Genomic DNA, 19,770 nt, shown 5'->3' with positions numbered 1-19,770 from the left:
GCAATCCACTCACCTCAGCCTCCCAAAGGCGCGGGATTACATGCTGAGCCACCGAGCCCAACTTACATTGTTTTTCAAAGTGAAGGAGAATTATACATATTTATCGAATCTCTTCATGTTAGGTGACTCTATACTCACTGGTTCACTTTGTCCTCATAACTCCCCTAAGTCAAGATTCTTTTGGCTTTCAGGACAGAGACCACCTCAGATAATCTAAAGGATCTACAAGGGGAAGTTTGAGGACTTCCAGACTAGACAATGCAGTCAGGTCTCTCAAGGACTTGAGACCACAGACAAGGCAGGAGATCTCTCTCTCTTCCCTATTTCTTGTCCAATCAGTTCTCAAAAAAGAGAGTTCTAGGTTTAAAATATTTATGAATGAATGAATGCTGTATGTCTCCTCCTGTCACTCTTCCATCCCACCAATCCTGTTTCTAGGCCATTTAGTGAGATTACAGGTTCTGCTACTTATTAGCTATGATATTGGGTGTTATTTAACTTCTTACACCTGTAATTACAGTATTTTACTTATAAAATTGATGCAAAAATACCTCATAAAACTATGGGATTTAAATTGAAATACACACATACACACACGTAAAGTACTTAGCATGAAGCCCAGCACATAACTGATTCTACATTTTTTTTTACTATATTCATTCTCATTAAAATTTTCTGTTTGAGTCTGAGGCTTTCCTTCTACGGCGATCTCTTAGGCCCCAACAACCCTGAAGGAAATAAGGCTTCTGTTACAGGATGGAGCAAAAGCCTAAATCTTTAAGAAGGAAGTATGAAGGCTCTACTTTGGAATGGTAGGGTAAAGAGACATTCCTGACTCAATCTTTTCTGGACAGGGTGGCCAGTCTCTTTCTGATACTCATACAAATTTACGATCTCCCTGGTAAGTTCTAGGCTAGCTTGGGTGTGATGCAGGGAGATGATCTTAGGTGTCACCTTCATATGTCATAGAAACACTGTTAAGCGTAGAAAGATTGCATTTGCATTAAAACCTGGACATGCAAATGAAATCCAAAATAATTTTTATTTGTGAAATATGGGTAAATGCTGCTATCTGTTGTTATATTAGCATAAAAACACAGATGTCCTCTGTAGTGCTTCTTTTTCTGAAAATTTGTAAGAAAAAAAGACAAACCAAAAACCAAAAACCACTGAGGGTCAACAGATAAAACAATTCCTTTTGAACACATATTGAACACATAGAGTTGTTATCAGTATTTGATCTATGGGTTAGAAATTTTCCTTGCAGAGGTTTTTAAAAAGGATACATTTAGAGAGCTTTTAAAAATTTTTAACTCACAGTGACAGCCAATTGTGCTGATCACTATTAATGAAGACACTAAAACCATCCTGGTTGCCATTTGCCATACTGGTGAGAGACTTATAAAGCCTGCCTAGTTATTACTGGACTAAACCTGTGTAAGGCTGGGCTTTTCCCCTTATGAAATGCTATCTGTCCAATATGAGTGTGAAGAAAGAGGTATGGTTGTTGGTCATTGTTTACAACTCCTTTGCTATTCTGAGAACATTTGTTGCAGACTAGTAACAAAACTGACTGTACTAAGCTGTAGGTAAAAGAGCAACGACAAGCAACTTTAATCCATAAAATAAACACTTGGAGCCCCTGGGAATGTCAAATCAAACTACTGGCACCCAATGACTTCATGCTAAGTCACAAATTACATCATATTTTTTAGTTTAAAGACAGAGGTTAATGGACATGTGGCTTATTTATTCCAATTTATTCTTTATTATAGAGCTAGCTTTTTTCTTTTAGCTACTTGGAAAACATTATAATTCCCCTATTCTATAAACATACAAATATAATTGTAAAAAGACATCATTCTGTTTTCATTTAATTACCCTTGAAATGCTTTCTATTTAATATTCATTACTCAAAAGCTAATTTAAAAGAGAAAGAGATGCGACTTATTCAAAAAGATATACTGTCATTCACAGCAATAGTTATCTAATATACAGAAGTTAATAAAGCAGATTAATCTACAAGTCCCTTTAAGCCATTCTTGAGTTTTGAACAACTGCCTCTTTGACCTTTCACCTTCACGCTGTGCACCAGTAGCAGGTGCCAGCTGTACAGAAATTATGGCTGCTGTGTTTGGACGCAAAGTCTTTTCTTACTTTGCTTCTGACCAGCAGCTGACCCTGTAGGAGTGATTGTTTCTGGTGCCGGCCTAAAGGCTACATAAACCAGTAGAAGATAAACAAAAGGCTACATATACCAGCTGCCTTGCCTAAGGGTACCATCCTAGACTGACACCTCTATTCCTTCTTCAGCATCCCAAATTGCTCCTTGTTTGTTTCCATACATGCATTTCATCCTTGTTATTTTAAATGAGGGGTGGGGATAGAAGAAAACCCCCGAAAACAACAAAAAAACCCCTCTCTTCCCTCAAACTTGACTTTTGAATATTCCATGTCAAACTGTGCCATTATAATGCTAATCTAGACCTGATTTAGCAACTTTAATAAGAGGCTAAACCCTCTTGTAATTAGATAATAAAATTTTATTATGTATTTTAATATTAAAAGTCTTAAAATCGAGCTCTTCAAATCATACACTGCTACAAAACTAACGTACTTAAATATCATAGCCCCAGAAAATGGGAACCTGGAAAAAGCACATTGTGACTAATTTTTCATTCTCAGAAATGTAAACATGGAATTCCTGTGTGGTGATAGTGGCAGCTCCAACACTCTTAATTATGTACGGGGAAGAATGAATATGTTCAAGTATGAAGCACACAGTTCCATTTCCAGCAACAGCACGAGATGGCTTTGACAGTTATTTCTTGGATACAAATTACACAAGTATAAAAACAATCCCCATAATGATTAAATGCAGTTATGTACATAGGAGAATACCAGTGCAAATGGTAACATATTTAAATGGTTTTCCTTCATTAAAAAAATTATATATGATATTAAACCATCAATCACTGCTGAGGCACAGGAGTTTAAATGTATTGTCACTGGCTGAAATAAATGACTTGGAGACTAGATTCTGGCTCACTCAATATGGTGTCTCTGCTGTTGCTTAGTCACCCAACTCTCTGCTGGTTTGGGCTACATCTGGTGGATTCTATCCCTTTCAATTAATAAGGCAAGTTAGACTATCAATGGGTTATATCCTTAAACTGTGCTTAGAGGTAGAAAAACACATGTCCTGGGGGGTAGGGGGAACCTCTCTGGTCTGTTAACCATTTGGAACAATATTTGAAGTACTATTTTCTTTCTTCATCCATGTTTAGAATGAAATTTTCTTGTAGAATTTCAGCAGGGTTATTCTGAAGTACATTATAATATAATCTTATCTTGGCATTACATTTCGTTTATTATGTAGCTGTCTAAAACTATACTAGATTTGTACCTAAAATCACTGCCTGCAGATCACACTGCTGAAAATTAATTTTTGAGGGGCTTGCTTTGCAGACCTTCATCGACCATCATGAGGTGTCAGGTTCTGCTGGGTGCTGAGACAAGTATCAAGTATAGGTAGGTATCTCTGAGGGAAAAAAGCCCCACTCTGTAAATAGGTATTCTTATGGTTATAAAATTAATTTGATGATTTATAAATCAAGAATACATTTATATTTTAATTGATTTTTCTGTTTTAAAATACCATTTCTGTTACACTTTAAATAGTTATTCAACAAATATTTCTACAATAAAAATTAAATGAAAATGGCAAAGGTATGGTTAATTACAAAGGATTTAGACTAGAATCTTCTTCCCTCCCTCTGCCACCCCCCCCCCCCTTTCTCTCTCTATCTCTTTCTTTCTTTGAGACAGGGTCTTATTCTGTTGCCCAAGCTGTAGTGCGGTAGTGCAGCCTTGAAATCCTGGGCTCAAGTGGTCGTCCTACCTCAGCCTCCCAAGTAGCTTGGACTGTAGGTATGTGCAACCATGACTGGCTTTTTTTTTTTTTTTTTGTAGAGACAGGCTCTTGCTATGTTGCCCAGGTTAGTCTCAAACACCTGATCTCAAGAGACCCTCTCACCTTAGCCTCCCAAAGTATGAGGATTTCAGCAGTGAGCCACCATGCCCAGCCTAGATTGACAAGTAATTTTATAACATCACAGATAAAATGTCACCTTAATAGAAGAATTAGTGTTTTTCTATTTTTAAAATTATAAACATTAACTTTCTAAACTGATCTTTAGGGGTTAGTGGCCGTAAATTTTTTATTCTTAATATGCCCTTTTTGGAATTCTATTGCCTGGTTGTTACCTGGATACTTTTGTCCAGCTCTGGTTCTCTTATTCTGATTTGACCCCTAGTAATTAGGCTGTAACACACACACACACACACACACACACCCCCCACACACATATATTTTTGCCTCAAAAAAACCTAGTTATTTTGAAAATAAAAAAAGTTTGAAAGTGTTCACTGAATTTCATTGAGTTTACTGCATCCCTTCAGGATGCAGACACTCAAAAGTGATAAAATGCCCCTTTAAGTTTTAGTAGAGAATTAAGTATAGTAAAAGTGAAAGAAAAATGAACTAAGTAAAGAAAACACAAATTAAGTACAACTAAAATAATTACACCTTTTTTAAACAACCAAAAATTATGTTTCAAAAATATCAATAAATCGCTGGGTGTCAAGGCTCATGCCCATAATCCCAACATTTTGGGAGGCTGAGGCAGGAGAACTACTTGAGCCTAGGAGTTTGAGACCAGCCTGGGCAACATAGCGAGACCATGTCTCTACAGAAAAACGAAAAAAATCAGCCAGGCAAGGTGGTATACACCTGTAGTTCTAACTACTTGAGAGGCTGAAGTAGAAGGATTGTCTGAACCCAGGAGGTTGAGGCTGTGGTGAGCCGTGAGTATGCCACTCTACTCTAGCCTGGGTACCAGAGTGAGACTCCAACTAAAAAAAAAAAATCAATAAATCAGAGATAAAACTATCACTGTAGCAGTGCTGTACAGGGTGGCTGTGAGAAATAAAAGGTATCATGCATTGGGAAATTTTAGTTCTGAAATTCCTTAAGATTGTGTAGTGCAGAGATGAAAACCGGTAGCCAGGAATACAGTGTTGGCCTGCCAAGTATTTCCATGTTTTCTGTTTTGTTTTTTTTCAATCAGTTGCCAACATTTAAAACCTTGCTTTCTGGCTCCTCTTCAAGGGAGAAATTTCAACATATCTGGCAATATTGGGTCTTGCCTTCTTATACGACAGCAATTAGCTGGAGTTATGTTGAGGTTGCTACCTTTAGACAGAGTTGTCTATTCAACTTTAGGTTTCTTTGAAGTCTACCTCATTCAAGTTTTCTGCTTGACCCTACGGGTATCTTAGTTTGTGCTACTTGGTATAGTTATAATGGACAGGAAAGGGAGAGGGAGGCTCAAAGGAACCCAGGTATCAGATTCAGAATGACCACCGATAGAACTAATGGTACTCAACTGCAGAAGTTTCTTTTAGAAAACAGCAGGCTGGGTGCGGTGGCTCATGCCTATATTCCCAACACTTTGGGAGGCTGAGGTGCGAGGATTGCCTGAGCCCACAGGTTCAAGACCAGCCTGGGCAACTTGGCAAGACCTCATCTCTACAATAAATACATTTAAAAAAAAATTAGCCAGCCATGGTGGCATGTGACTGTAGTTCCAGCTACTTGGAAGGCTGAGGCAGAAGGATCATCTGAGCCCAGCAGGTCGAGGCAGCGGTGGCCGTGAATGTGTTACTGCACTCTAGCCTGGGAGACAGAGGGAGACTCCAACTCAAAAAAAAAAAAAGAAAAGAAAAGAAAAGAAAAGAAAAGAAAAGAAAAGAAACCTTAATGTCACCCCAAATTTCTTTTCCATATATCTCCTATTGGTGTTTGAAAAATGTTTGGAGTTTAATTGAGGTAGGGTAGTAGAAAAATGTCAAGCTCTACCAAAAGCAAATTCCAGCTCTATACAACAAAATAAAAATAAAAACAGTTTTTCAAATGAAAAAAGAAAACTTATGTTCACAAAAAAACATACGTACAGGCCAGGTATGTTGTCTCACTCCTAATAATCACAGCACATTGGGAGGTGGAGGCAGGAGGATTGCCTGAGCCCAAGGGTTTGAGACCAGCCTGGGCAACTTGGTGAGACCTCATCTTTACAATACATTTTTTTTTTTTTTTTTTTGAGTTGCAGTCTCACTCTGTCGCCCAGGTTGGAGTGCAGTGGCACACTCATGGCCACCCCAGCATCGACCTGCTGGGCTCCAGTGATCCTTCCGCCTAAGCCTTTCAAGTATACAGAACTATAGGTGTATGCTACCACACCTGGCTTATTTATTTATTTATTGTAGAGGTCAAGCCAAGTTGCCTGGGCTGGTCTCGAACCTGTGGGTTCAGGCAATCCACTCGCCTCAGTCTCCAAAAGTGCTGGGATTACAGGCTGAGCCTCCGAGCCGGCCTACAATTAATTTAAAAAGTATCTGGGCGTGGTGGCACATGCCTGTAGTTGCAGCTACTTGGAAGGATGAGGTGGAAGGATCGCCTGAATCCAGCAGGTTGAGGCTGAGGTGGCTGTGAGCGTGCCACTGTACACTAGCCTGGGCGACAGTATGAGACTCCAACTCAAAACAAAAAAACAAACAATAAAACAGCAGTTTACAACCAGAAAAGGGTAAAAAGTGACAGTCTACACTGATGAATCAGTGGTGAGAGTCAGGACAATGACTAGTGATGTACTGAATATGGGGGATAGACGCAAAGCACATGTTGCTTCCCCACCTTCATTTCATAGCTGCCATATTGATTCTATCCTAGAGAAATTAGGTTGAAGAAAACCTCAAGAGCTACCTCAAAGGCATTAAAGTCACAAAGGAACATTATGAAACAGTTATACTATTAGACTCTGACCTTCTTAAGGATACATATCTTACTAATTTTACACCTTTAATATCTGGCTATAAAATTAATGAATGGGTTTGGATGTACAATAAGAGAGTAGAAGCTTGGTTAGCTCTGCCTTGATGGTGGGAGCCACAGGGCTTTTTCTGCACCAGCTGGCAAAACAACCTCCCTCTCCCTTGCCCAATGCCTCTTTGGATCACTGCCCATCTGTTTTTTTCCAGCTGTAGTATAAAGTTGGGGTATAGGATGACTACTCTAAATCATTTTATCTTACAGATGGCCCCAGTGAGACTTACTGGAAGTTCAACTTGCCATATTGCAACTGTTCAAAACATACATACTTTTTTAGATGAGAAGCCACCAAACAAACTAAGGAGCATATAGCTTTGTGGTTAAGCATGTGTACTCTAGAGTTAAACATATCTAGGCCAAAATTTTAATTCTTCCAATTACTGAGTTCATGACCTTAGGAATGTTACTTAACCTTTTTGTGCCTCAGTTTCTGGATCTGTAAAATGGCAGCAGTAATACTTCACCTTCACAGAGATAGTGTGATGATTAAATCAAACAATGCATATGGAAGGAGCTTAAGTTTGTGCCTGCACATAGTAAGCACCTATATTTTGCCAATATTATTTTTTCTATTATGTATGTAAATTTCTACCATGTATGTAAATATGTAGTATATTCACAGATTGCAGAAGACCAACATTGCAGCACCATGTACAAAAACAACTGTCATACAATTTGAGTTTCTATTTTCCAATTTCAAGGTCTAATGATATATCCCTGGCTTCCTTTCAATCTTTTAAATCCATGTTATCCCCTTATCCAGTTGTGAATACTCTTTCAGCTTGTTTTTGATATCAATTTACTGCTATATTTTTGAGAATAACATTGCAAACCAATCAGATTGAACTAATGGATTATACGAAGAGCATACTTTCTAAGGATCACTAGAAATGTCTTTATTAACATTAAAAAGTCTAGCTAATTATCTTTTTAAAGAGGATAAAAAGATATAACTATATTTTACCTGCTTAAGTGTTTTTGACTGTGAGAGTCTAAGGTTCTGTAGGCCAAAGTCTCAACATCGGTTAAATATGCGACTGCACTCTTTTCTACTTAGTATTATGGAATGGAATCTTAAGTATGAAAGATGTCTTGTATAGTATGTCAAAATGTTGAGCAATATCGTTTCAGTCTAAACACAGAAATGAAAAAAGAGCAGATGATTTCCCTTTTGTAGTAATTCACTTTGGGATGCATGTCATGAAGAGCACTATACAAAAGCAATTTTCATTGATTGACTGACTGATTGAGGAAAAGGGTGAATGTTCTTTCAGTTTAAGTCCTTACTGAAGTATGATTTTTATAGCTCCTGACAGTTCTTCACAATTTGTAGTTAAATGCCATGTTAGCAAAAAATAAATAAAAAAATAAAAAAGGAGAGAAAAAGGGAGAGGAAAAAAATAAAAATTAGAACCTCTCTGGGATTTCAGTACAGCTGACTTGAGCCAAACAGATAAATAGATGAAGATAAGATTAATTCAAGGTTAACTGCTGTAATTCCTCCCTGCAAAATATTTAGGTTTTAAACATACAAATTGCTCAAATACCTTGTTAATAAATTAATTGCATAAACTAATTAGTAATACTGACAATCACCTAGTTCTTGTTATCCTTCTGTGGAAGGTGCTACTCTTTCTAAAGAAAAAGTTAAATTATATTAGTTTTAATTAACATTTTGATTTAGAGAAGCATTCGGCATCAGTGCCCTATTCTTACAATTTCAAAAATAATTAGTCACAGCTCTCTCTATAAAATGTTGCTCTATAAAACGCATTCTTTCTTTACCTAATTTGGGAAAATTTTTCACTCTGTACTATAACTAAATCAATGCTAATCTATGGGCTACAGATGCAAATACATGCATAACCAGTGATGAAACTGAAAAAAATTCACGTAGAAATGTTACTTTCCAAATTACTGTAGCAGATCAGTGTCTACTCTGCTACTAATCAGAAATGATTAGTAATCTGATCAGTTACTGTTGGTCTCTTCTTAAATTTTTAGTTTAGCCTTCTAATGACCTAAAAACACTTGGGGGAATTTTCTTCTCTAACTTACGTAAACTGGGTTTTTCTTAATTGTTAAGTCAAAGCAATGCTGGTGAGGCAGTAAATTTTACTTGAAATAGATTAATTTAATTGTAATGTACCTTCATATGGACTAAATTTTAATGCTTGCAAAGTTAGATTTGTTTGCAAAATATGAAAGATGGTTTATTTGAGGAACATTTTTAAAAACATTTAAGATCTATTAGCAAGTCTCAAAGCAGGCCATAAAAAACATATTTCCAGGTGAGCGGTATGTCTTTCCCAAGATGCTATATACAAATAGAAAGGCTGCGAGAATGCTGGAAAACCTTTTATTTAGTTAGATCCACTATTTCCTTTACTAGGGAAGCTTGAGAAGATAACTTTTGCAATATGGAATTGACATTCTTCATGCAATTATGCTTCCAGCAAAACAGATCCAGGTTGGGGGGAAAAACAGTTCAAACTAGTAAATAATTGCAGTATCATTGCATCAGTTTAGTTTAAAGAGCTGACAAACCCTCTCTAAACTCCAAGCACAATTAGTCATTAGGGTCTAGTTTTTCAGCACTGTTAAGCAATTTGTAACCCATTCCTTTTAATAGGGTTAGACATTACTTAACCGACACAGATGCCTTGAAAACTGAAACCTCAAGTTATGAAGCAGCAACCTTGTTCATTACCTTCTGTGATAGGCAAATCATCTATAAAAAACAGTATTTAATGGGCAACCAATGAATAATCAATGGCTCACTTTTCATCTGAGTGTGAAAATGAAAATAATCTAATACAAAGTCCCACTGGTAATAGGCCAAATCTTGGGTTCTGCTGCTCTTCAGGGCTGATTTATAAGGTCTTGGAAAGCTGATGTAAACAGATGATCAATGGGACCCATCCCTGCTCATAATAACCCCCAACTGGCCCACTCCCTCTTTTTCAAGTCCATCCCTCCAGGCTATTAGCTCTGTCCAGCTAATTCTTCCCACTACTCCTGCCTGCTGCTTTTACTCTGGCCATCCGTTCAGTCCAGCCGACTCAGAAGTAATTTTATACGCAGCAGAGAGCGGGTAGAATTGATTTTTCACTCAGCGCTCTGTTCCCATCTGAATAATTATCAATTTTACTGCCTCATAAAGGGAAGAGTCAAAATTTCAAATCAATTCAAAAGAGCTTCTGAGACGACAGTAACTGTGCATAAGAATAGAGGTCAAAGTTGTCAGTGACCTAAGGAGATGATGTCAGATAGTTGACATCAGAGGCACTCAAGATGATACAACCTAGTGCTAATGCAAATCATATTTATGCTGACTACCAGAGACCAGACATTAATATTTAAAAATGCTATCTGAAAGCCTACATTCCAAATAAATAGAATATATTCCACTGTTAATAAAGATATATCACTACTTAGTCATATGCTATAATGTAAAGGATTACCAAGTATTATTAACACAGAGAGATTACTTAAATCAACAAATGCATGGTAATTCTGAGTAAAGGCAAACGTTACTGTCTCCTGAACAACCACAATACTTGCTCTGCACAGTCTGATGGTATTTTGTCTAGGACCACAGACTACTACTTTCTAATTTTTTTTTTTAACCAACTTAAAAGTTTCTGCCAAGTTCATGGGACAATACTGTAATTATGGCTGTGTGCTGGCAGGATGATTTGGTGGTGGACTTGTCCCTTGCCACGGTGAAGGATGGGTCTGATATTTCTTTTCTTCAGTGGCTACATGCTCTAAGTTAGTGGTTCTCAACATGAGAGCTATGACACACTCCCAACAGTACCACTGGCCACTGCATCTGAGTGGGTGGGAGGGAGAGGAGAGATGCACTCAAATCTTAATAGAATGCATATTTTGAGAAGGTATTCCAGGTGAATCTGAGATATTATCTCCACCCTGAATATCAATGGTGAGAATATCATGGACTCGGGGTTTTGAGCTAAATAGACCTTGGCTCAAATTCCAACTCCATTACTTTCCAGTTGATCTCTCTGGACCTCAATTTATTCATCTGCAAAATGGAAATGATGATACCCATATTTCAGAGTTGTAGTATGGTTTAAATGAGAAAACTTCTCTGCCAATACTCTCCTGGTATGTCATCCTCTGTCATCACTATATTAATCAAATTATCAAATAACTAGTGAGTTTCTTGTCTTTGTCCCACATGACAGGACATTTTTAAGGAGAGAAATTATATCTTATGAGTTTTACTAGTTTGTACCTTGCATGTAATAAGTCCTTACTAAACACAAGGCACCTTTTTCTTCCCTTTACTATATTACCAACATGTCATAACAGTTCCAGGGCCACACCAAATAGTTATAGGTCTACAACCTTTTGCCTAGTTATATAAAATATGAATTACACCAGCTCCCCCTGGAAAATAACTGGTTAACTGAAGCATCACCACAAACAAAGTTTACATAATTTCATTAACTACTAGCAAAAATGATAGGAAGGAAACCTCTTTCATAGCTGTCTTATTCTATTTTCATATTTATTTGCATATAAATAAGAGTGACATTTTCTGATGATTGTAGGTGCCTTGTTTGCTCCCCAATGACCATACAGTAATATACTGTTGAAGTGTTTGCATATGCAAATTACAGACCATTATGGCTATAATTTGGCAAAAGAAAACAACTGAAAACAGTATGAATATACTTTCCAAATTTGGAGGAATTAGAAAATATCATATTGAAGGTATAGCCATAAAAAAGGTATTATTCTTTTTGAAATATTTCTGGCATGTATATTCATTGACTTAAAAAAATTTTTTAAGTCAATTAAAAAATTTTCTTTTTTAGAAATGGGGTCTCACTATGTTGCCCAGGCTGTTCTCAGACTCCTAGGCTCAAGTGATCCCCCCACCTCAGCCTCCTGAATAGCTGGGACTACTGGCATCACTGTGCTTGGCAATATTCATTTTTTTATACATGTAGTTACTATTATTTGTACAATTTTTTTTTGAGTTGGAGTCTCACTCTTTTGCCCAGGGTTGGAGTGCAGTGGCATGCTCACGGCCACCACAGACTCGACCTGCGGGGCTCAGGCGATCCTTCTGCCTCAGCCTTCCAAGTAGCTGAACTACAGGCGTGCATCACCACGCCTGGCTAATTTTTTGATTTATTGTAGAGATGAGGGCTCGCCAAGTTGCCCAGGCTGGTCTCGAACCCGTGCGCTCAGGCAATCCTCTCACCTCGGCCTCCCAAAGTGCTGGGATTATAGGTGTGAGCCACTGAGCCCGGCCTACAAGTGAGTTTTTAAAAACAATATGAAACTTAGCTGTAACCCATGTTAGCAAGTCAGAAACACACTTGAAAATAGAGAAAACATGACTTTATTACTTCTTTTTTTGAGTTGGAGTTTCACTCTGTTGCCCAGGTTGGAGTGCAGTGGTATGATCACAGCTCATTGCAGCCTTGACCTTCTGGGTTTAGGCAATTCTTCTACCATGGCCTCTTGAGTACCTGGGACTACAGGTGCACGCCACCATGCCTGGCTCAGTTTTTAATTTTTTTTTTGTTGAGACGAGGTCTTGTTATGTTGCCTAGGCTGGTCTTGAACTTCTGGAACTTCTCCCACCTCGTTCTCCCAAAGTGCTGGGATTACAGGCATGAGCCACTAAGTCCAGAAGTTTTATTATTTATTAGGTAAATGTTCTTGGAAATATTACCTAATCTATCTGAACCATACTTTCTCATCTTAAAATGAGAAGAAATATAATATGAACGGAAAGTTCCTAGCAAGTTACTTAGCACAGACTAGAAGCCCAGCAAATGGTAGTTTCACAATATACCAGAGCATTCACAAGGCAAACTGAGCATTCACAAGGCAAACTTAAGATATTACCAGAGTCCTTAGGAAAGAAATAAGAGGTTGACTGTTTTTAGTTCCAGTTTCATCCTATTCTTCTCATGTGTCTGGAAAAATTATCCTTTTTTGCATTCTAGCTTCACTGAGGTGTGACGAACTGCATAGCGATTTCTTGAAGGTGGGTAACCCTGAGGCCAGTGTTCTATCCCACTTTCAGGGAAAATACTCCTAGACAATAACTGGTAAAAGTCTTGACAAGAACAAGCTCTAAGAGATATTCAGGAACAGGCTGGTTTCCAGGAAACTACATTGCTTAAGCTAGCTGACCAACCACCAGTTACCTGCTGTAGGACATCTGGATTTTGTTGCATAAAATGTAATAGTCTCTGACCAGCCTGGGTAGCCTCTCTGCATCGAAGTGGCTTCTTGCCCTCTTTTGCTATGTGCTTGAAGAGGTAGGTGACGATGTAGTCTAAACTGGTACAACAACTGGAGGAGACAACTGTATCTGCACAAACAATAAATAAGAATTCATTTACATTACTGAAGTGTTTGCTTAATTTGATTATAATGGCTCCATTAAAAAATAATTACTTTCTGTTTTCAAAGCATTTTTACCAAACTGTAAGTTCCTTGAGGGCAAGAATTTTGCCTCATATAACTCTGTAAACCCAGCGTCTATTACAAGGACTGGCCTAGAGACACAATAGTAAGTAAATGATTCCCAGATCAAACGAGACAGAATTTTCCATTTAACAATCTCTGTTCAATTCAGGTGATTATTTATTAAGTAACTACTTAGTGTAAAGGGCTACTTATTGCTCTGTTTCATGGGCAACAGGGGTCCAGTCCTGGCTCTGGTGTCAAGGAGCTCACAATTTTAGTATACAAGTTATTGTAGCACAATGCTGTGTAAAAATGAGTGACACACCAAGGGCTTTGAGAGATCACATTTAGATGGGGATTAAGGAGAGTTTGGTGAAGGAGGCAGCATCTGAGATGGATTTTGAAAGATTATTCCAGTTAGATATGAGGGAGGATATTTTTCAGGTAGAGGGATTAGCAGAAGGCAACAGTCTAGTGGCAAAGTATGGATTTGGGAACCAGACAGCTCTGGTTTCCAATCTCATCTTTTCCAACTACTTGTCTGCTGTTGCTTTAAAAGAGTCACTTCACTTTTCTTCACCATTAATAAAGTTTACAGAGTTGAATGAGAAGAAAATAACACGAAGTTCATCAGTAATAAAAAAATAGCTGCTATTTACTGAAAGCTTACTATGAGTTGCTGTTAAGTGTTTTGCATGGGTTATTATTTTTAATACTCACAACACCATGATAATTGTTACTATTATTATATCAATTTACAGGCAAGGATACCAAGTCTGCCAGAGATTAAGTGACTTGTCCAAAGTCACATAGCTAAAAGATTGTGCAGCCAAGTATTAAAATAAACAAGGAGTTTAACTCTGGATCTGTATTCTTCACTTCTACGTTAAAACTAGGTATTAAGCAAAAATACAAGAAGGGTGACCCCCCAAAAAACAGAATTATGTTTTGGAGGGCAGGCCCCTTGTAGTACGGGTTTCCCCCACTAGGTAAGTGTTCTAGGAACTCATCGCCATCAGTTTATCAGCTAACGTTGTTACGAGAGGCTGCATTCAGCTTCAGTGATTTTTTTTTTTGGAGATTCTTTCAACACATTTGCCTATTTCATGAGTAACTGATGAGAGCACCTGCCCACCCTGCGCTGAGTGTTCAGCAGTTTTTGACCCAAAACAGCATGGCCCCACCCTCCCTATTCACCTCTCACATTCAGCAATATTTTTGTTTCTCCAGTTAAAAAAAGTCCTCAAAGAGAAACATTTTACCGATGTGGAAAAAGTGAAACAAAAAAATGGCAGAAGCACTAAAAGGCATCAAAATGGATGAGTTCAAAAACTGTTTTGAGCAGTGGAAAAAGCATCTCGATAGGTGTATTATGTCAAACAAAGAGTACTTTGAAGGTGACTGAAGTTTAAACAATTAAGAATAAATACACACATTTTTATAAAGAAATTCTGGGGGAGGGGTTTGGTCCCCCCTTTGTGTACGTAAGCATCAAACACCTTCTTAAATCACAATGGGCACTCAAAAAATGGCAGTAACTACTGGTTTGCCCTCATAGAAAAATGAGTATATATTCAGGGAGTAGAACTTTGAATTTAAGAAAGAGAATTTGTAGGGGAGTCATAAAAGAAGGCTGACACAGTAGGTTTTGGGTCTTATTTGAGGGCATCCAGTAGTGGGCTGCGGTACTTACATTCAGTTTGAAAGGCAACAGAGGTGTTAGTGAAGGTTTTGTGAGTAAGTGACATGATAGAGCAGCCAGGCTCAAAATGTCTGTGTCTGACTCTTAGGCCTAGACGTTTACTTAGTATCTTCTTTGTACACTAAAATTATCTCATTTACCTCTAAAAACTACTTTGTACAGTTGGTATTATTTGCATTTTTAAATGAGAAAACTGGAGCTGAGTCATTAAGTAGCTTATCCAAAGTCCATGGTTTTAATTCACAGCATGACACTGCTCACATTTTTTTGGCTAACAGCAACATTTGGACATGATCCCTGGGAGTTTATGAATAGTAAGATAAACAATGAACAAGAGCAGCGATGAAAAATGGCGAGTGGGTAGACTCTGAAGAGAAGTAGACTAAGAGAGTTGGGCTGGAAAGCAGACTATAAATTTCCTAAGGGAATACCGTTTCATTCATCTTATTTATCTCTGAGGTTCAGACATGTGTATGCCCAACATAGACTAGAGGTGAACTATTAGCTGAATTAACTAAAGAACGGGTAGCTAAAGCTAAACTGAGAAAATTTTCTAGAGAAGGTCTTGAGTTATGTAGTAATACCTAGCATTGGTATAACATTACAGTTTAAAAACTCATATCATTTTAGAGAGAAATGCCATGGAAAATAGAAAAAGGGAAGTTTGAGGGCAAGTTTTGAAATATGGACAGTCATATGCATTTAGATATAATTCAGAGATAGTGGTAGCTGATACAGGATCATGAGAGAAGAGAGGATGAAAAAAGGTCTAAAAGACAGGCATGGACAATAGTTTTGGAAAACTGTGGAGTCATAAGCCTTTTAAGAAAGGAGCTTTCCAAGGTTGGCTAGTGGATACAAAAGTATACCTAGACAGAAGAATAACTTAATGTGTTTTATAGCATCACAGGGTGACTCAAATTAACAATTTTTTTTTTTTGACTTGGAGTCTCACTCTGTCGCCCAGACTGGAGTGCAGTGGCCGCTCCCGGCCACCGCAACCTTGACCTGCTGGACTCCGGCGATTCTTCCACCTCAGCCTTCCAAGTAGCCGGAATTACTACCGGCATGCGCTACCACACCCGGCTGATTTTTTCATTTATTGTAGAAATGAGGTCTCGCTGCCCAGGCGAGTCTCGAACCCGCGGGCTCAGGCAATCCACTCACCTCAGCCTCCCAAAGGCGCGGGATTACAGGCTGAGCCACCGAGCCCGGCTCAAATTTTTTTTTTTTTAATTGTAGAGACGAGGCTCTCGCCAAGTTGCCCAGGCTGGTCTTGAACCTGTGGGCTCAGGCAATCTTTTCGCTTCTGTCTCCCAAAGTGCTGGGATTATAGGCATGAGCCACCATGCCTGACTTTTTTTATTTTTTATTTTTTTTAGTTGGGTTCTCACTCTGTCACCCAGTCTGGAGTGAAATGGCATCCTCAACCTCCTGGGATCAGCTTGTCCTGCCTCAGCCCCCTGAGCAGCTGGACTACAAATGTGCGGCTAATTTTATTTTCTGTAGAGACAAGATCTCACTATGTTGCCCAGGTTGTATGTTTGTTACATGGGCATATTGCATACTCGTGGGGATTGGGCTTCTGGTGTCCTTATTCCCCAAATAGTGAAAATTGTACTTGGTAGGTAGCTTTTTTTTTTTTGAGTTGGAGTCTCACTCTGTCGCCCAGACTGGAGTGCAGTGGCCGCTCCCGCCCACTCCAGCCTCGACCTGCTGGGCTCTGGCGATCCTTCCGCCTCAGCCTTCTAAGTAGCTGGAACTACAGGCGTGCGCTACCACGCCCGGCTAATTTTTGATTTACTGTAGAGATGAGGTCTCGCCAAGTTGCCCAGGCGGGTCTTGAACCCGCGGACTCAGGCAATCCACTCACCTCAGCCTCCCAAAGGTGCAGGATTACAGGCTGAGCCACCGAACCTGGCTAGTAGGTAGCTTTTAAGTCCTCACTCCCCTCCCGTGAACTCAATATTATCATAAGCATTTAATAAACAGCACATTTAAGTCTCAGAGAGGTTCAGAACTGGAAATTTGAACCAATATCTGCCTGACTTCAAAGTCTATGTTTTATAGAAAACATTATTAGGATTTGAAGATAAAAATTATTACAGTTACTTCGTTAAGGAATATAATATAATATGTAATATACTACATTAAAATGTAATATACTACATTAAAAGATGACTTTTTTTTTCAATATGCCTTCTACAACTGAGAGGGAAATTAATGTTTTTAATTCAGTTCTAGCAGTGTGACCTGGGCAAATAGGATGAGCTTTTTTTTTTTTTTGAGTTGGAGTCTCACTCTGTCACCCAGGCTGGAGTGCAGTGGCATGCTCACGGCCACCGCAGCCTCGATCTGCTGGGCACAGGAGATCCTTCTGCCTCAGCCTTCCAAGTAGCTGGAACTACAGGCATGTGCTACCTGCCTGGCTAATTTTTTTTAATTTATTGTAGAGACGAGGTCTCGCCAAGTTGCCCAGGCTGGTCTCGAACCCCTGGGCTCAGGTAATCCTCTTACCTTAGCCTCCCAAAATGTTGGGATTACAGGCTTGAGCAACCGCAATTGACCAAGGATGAACTTTCTTTCTTTCTTTTTTTTTTTTTTTTTTGAGTTGTAGTCTCACTCTGTCGCCCAGACTGGAGTGCAGTGGCCGCTCCTGGCCACCGCAGCCTCGACCTGCTGGGCTCCAGCAATCCTTCCGCCTCAGCCTTCCAAGTAGCTGGAATTACAGGCGCATGCTACCACACCGAGCTAATTTTTGATTTATTGTAGAGATGAGGTCTCACCAAGTTGCCCAGGCCGAACCCGCGGGCTCAGGCAATCCACTCACCTCAGCCTCCCAAGGCGCGGGATTACAGGCTGAGCCACTGAGCCTGGCAAGGGATGAACTTTCTAAATCCGATTCCCATCTGCAAGTTAAATGCAGCAATTTATCTAAAATTCCTGTCCCTTGTAAATGTTTTATAAGTCCCTATGTGTACATAACTAAATGTAAATAATTTCTTTCATTTAGTTTATCTTTGTCCATGCAATGTTTCTTCAAATAATTCTAGATTAGACAAGTGTGATTCTCCTAAAAAATTTATATTTCCTTTAGTCCATCAGTTTTTACTGCTTAAAAGTACAGTGATTTTACTTTTTATTTTGCTTCCAGCTGGGCGCAGTGGCTCACGCCTGTAATCCCAGTACTTTGGGAGGCAGATGTGAGAGAATTGCCTGAGTCCACTACACTCCAGCATGGGTAACTGAGTGAGACTCCTACTCAAAAAAAAAAAAAAAAGAAAAGATTCCATCAGCTTGCCTGATATAGATGCCCATCTTTAGTAGGAATTACACAGCTGAAATATCATCCTAGCATAGAATCTCTTTAGGACAACAGGAAATATTAGACCAGGAATTCCAATCTCATCCTTATATTGCTCCAAAACTTTTAGGTGGATGCCATCTTATCCTCCAAAAGCATAAATTTCATGCAAACAGGAGATTTTGTTTTATTCACTGCTGGATCCCTAGCACCTAGAGCAATACTTGGCACATAACAGGCATTAAATAAGTATTTATTGAATAAATTACTATTTTTCAACAGAAAACTCCATTTATTGATCTCCAGATATAACTAAATTAAGATCGCTGCATGAATGTTTTAAGACGACCTTGACTCCATAAGTATTTATCAAATAAATTATCTAAGTTGTTCCTATAAGTAACAAACATCTTTTCCGTGATTACATTTTTTTGGCATCCTGTAATTTTAGACTTTAAAATTTCTCCTAAATGATAGATTGGTAACCTCAAACACAACTGTTAAGGATGGTAGGACAATTGTCAGTTGCCTTGACTCATTTTTGATATTTTCAGTTTTTAAAGATCAGGACCAGGGCCTGGCATGGTAATCTCAGCATTTTGGGAGGCTGAGATGGGAAAACTGCTTGAGTCCAGGAGTTCAAGACCAGCCTGGGCAACTTAGTGAGACCTCATTTCTACAAAAAAATTAAAAAAATTAACTGGGTGCGATGGTGCTCACCTGTTGTCCCAGCTACTTAGGAGGCTGAAGCAGGAGGGTCGCTTGAGCCAGAAGTTGGAGGCTGCAGTGAGCTATAATCATGCCACTGCACTCCAGGTTGAACAGCAGACTGAGAACCTGACTCAAAAAATAAAAATAAATAAAAATCATAGTTGGACACAGTGGTTCACGCCTGTAATCCAAGCACTTTGGGAGGCAGAGGCAAAAGGATTGCCTGAGCACAGGGGTTTGAGACCAGTCTGGGCAACATGGTGAGACTACATCTCTACAATAAATCAAAAAATTAGCCAGCCATGGTGGCACAAACCTGTAGTTCAAGCTACTTGGAAGGCTGAGGCAAAAGCATCGCCTGAGCCCTGCTGGTCAAGGCTGCGGTGGCCGTGATCATGCCACTGCACTCCAGTCTGGACAACAGAGTGAGACTCTGACTCAAAAATAAATAAATAAATAATAAGTTAAATTAAATAAAAATCAGGACCAGGATGTGCTGCTGTCTCCAGGTCACTCCAGCAGCAAAGTAGCCATGGCAACACCTTGTATATAACCTACCATCTCCTATTTTAAAAATCAAACACCTTCTGGTGAACCGAAGATGTAGGAAATTCAGAATAACTGGCAGGCATATTTAAACTT

At 38.9% G+C, this 19,770-nt stretch overlaps 1 protein-coding gene across 1 annotated transcript in view; it reads right to left on the bottom strand.

The window, feature by feature from the left end:
* The window catches only part of LOC103260611 (ran-binding protein 17-like), a 35,830-nt gene extending 20,671 nt beyond the window's left edge, over window positions 1-15,159 (bottom strand). The window contains exons 1-2 of the mRNA XM_008058248.2: window positions 15,105-15,159; window positions 13,147-13,313 (exon numbers count right to left, since the gene is read on the bottom strand). Coding sequence (XP_008056439.1) covers window positions 13,147-13,313; window positions 15,105-15,159 — 222 coding nt within the window. The remainder of the gene's footprint in view (window positions 1-13,146; window positions 13,314-15,104) is intronic.
* Window positions 15,160-19,770: the final 4,611 nt, after the last annotated feature.

The sequence above is a fragment of the Carlito syrichta genome, unplaced genomic scaffold (assembly GCF_000164805.1).
Source record: "Carlito syrichta isolate Samal-C Ts95f unplaced genomic scaffold, Tarsius_syrichta-2.0.1 Scaffold303268, whole genome shotgun sequence".
Lineage (NCBI taxonomy): Eukaryota > Metazoa > Chordata > Mammalia > Primates > Tarsiidae > Carlito > Carlito syrichta.
Note: the sequence above shows the minus strand (reverse complement) of the source record. Positions and strands in the feature narration are given on the sequence as shown.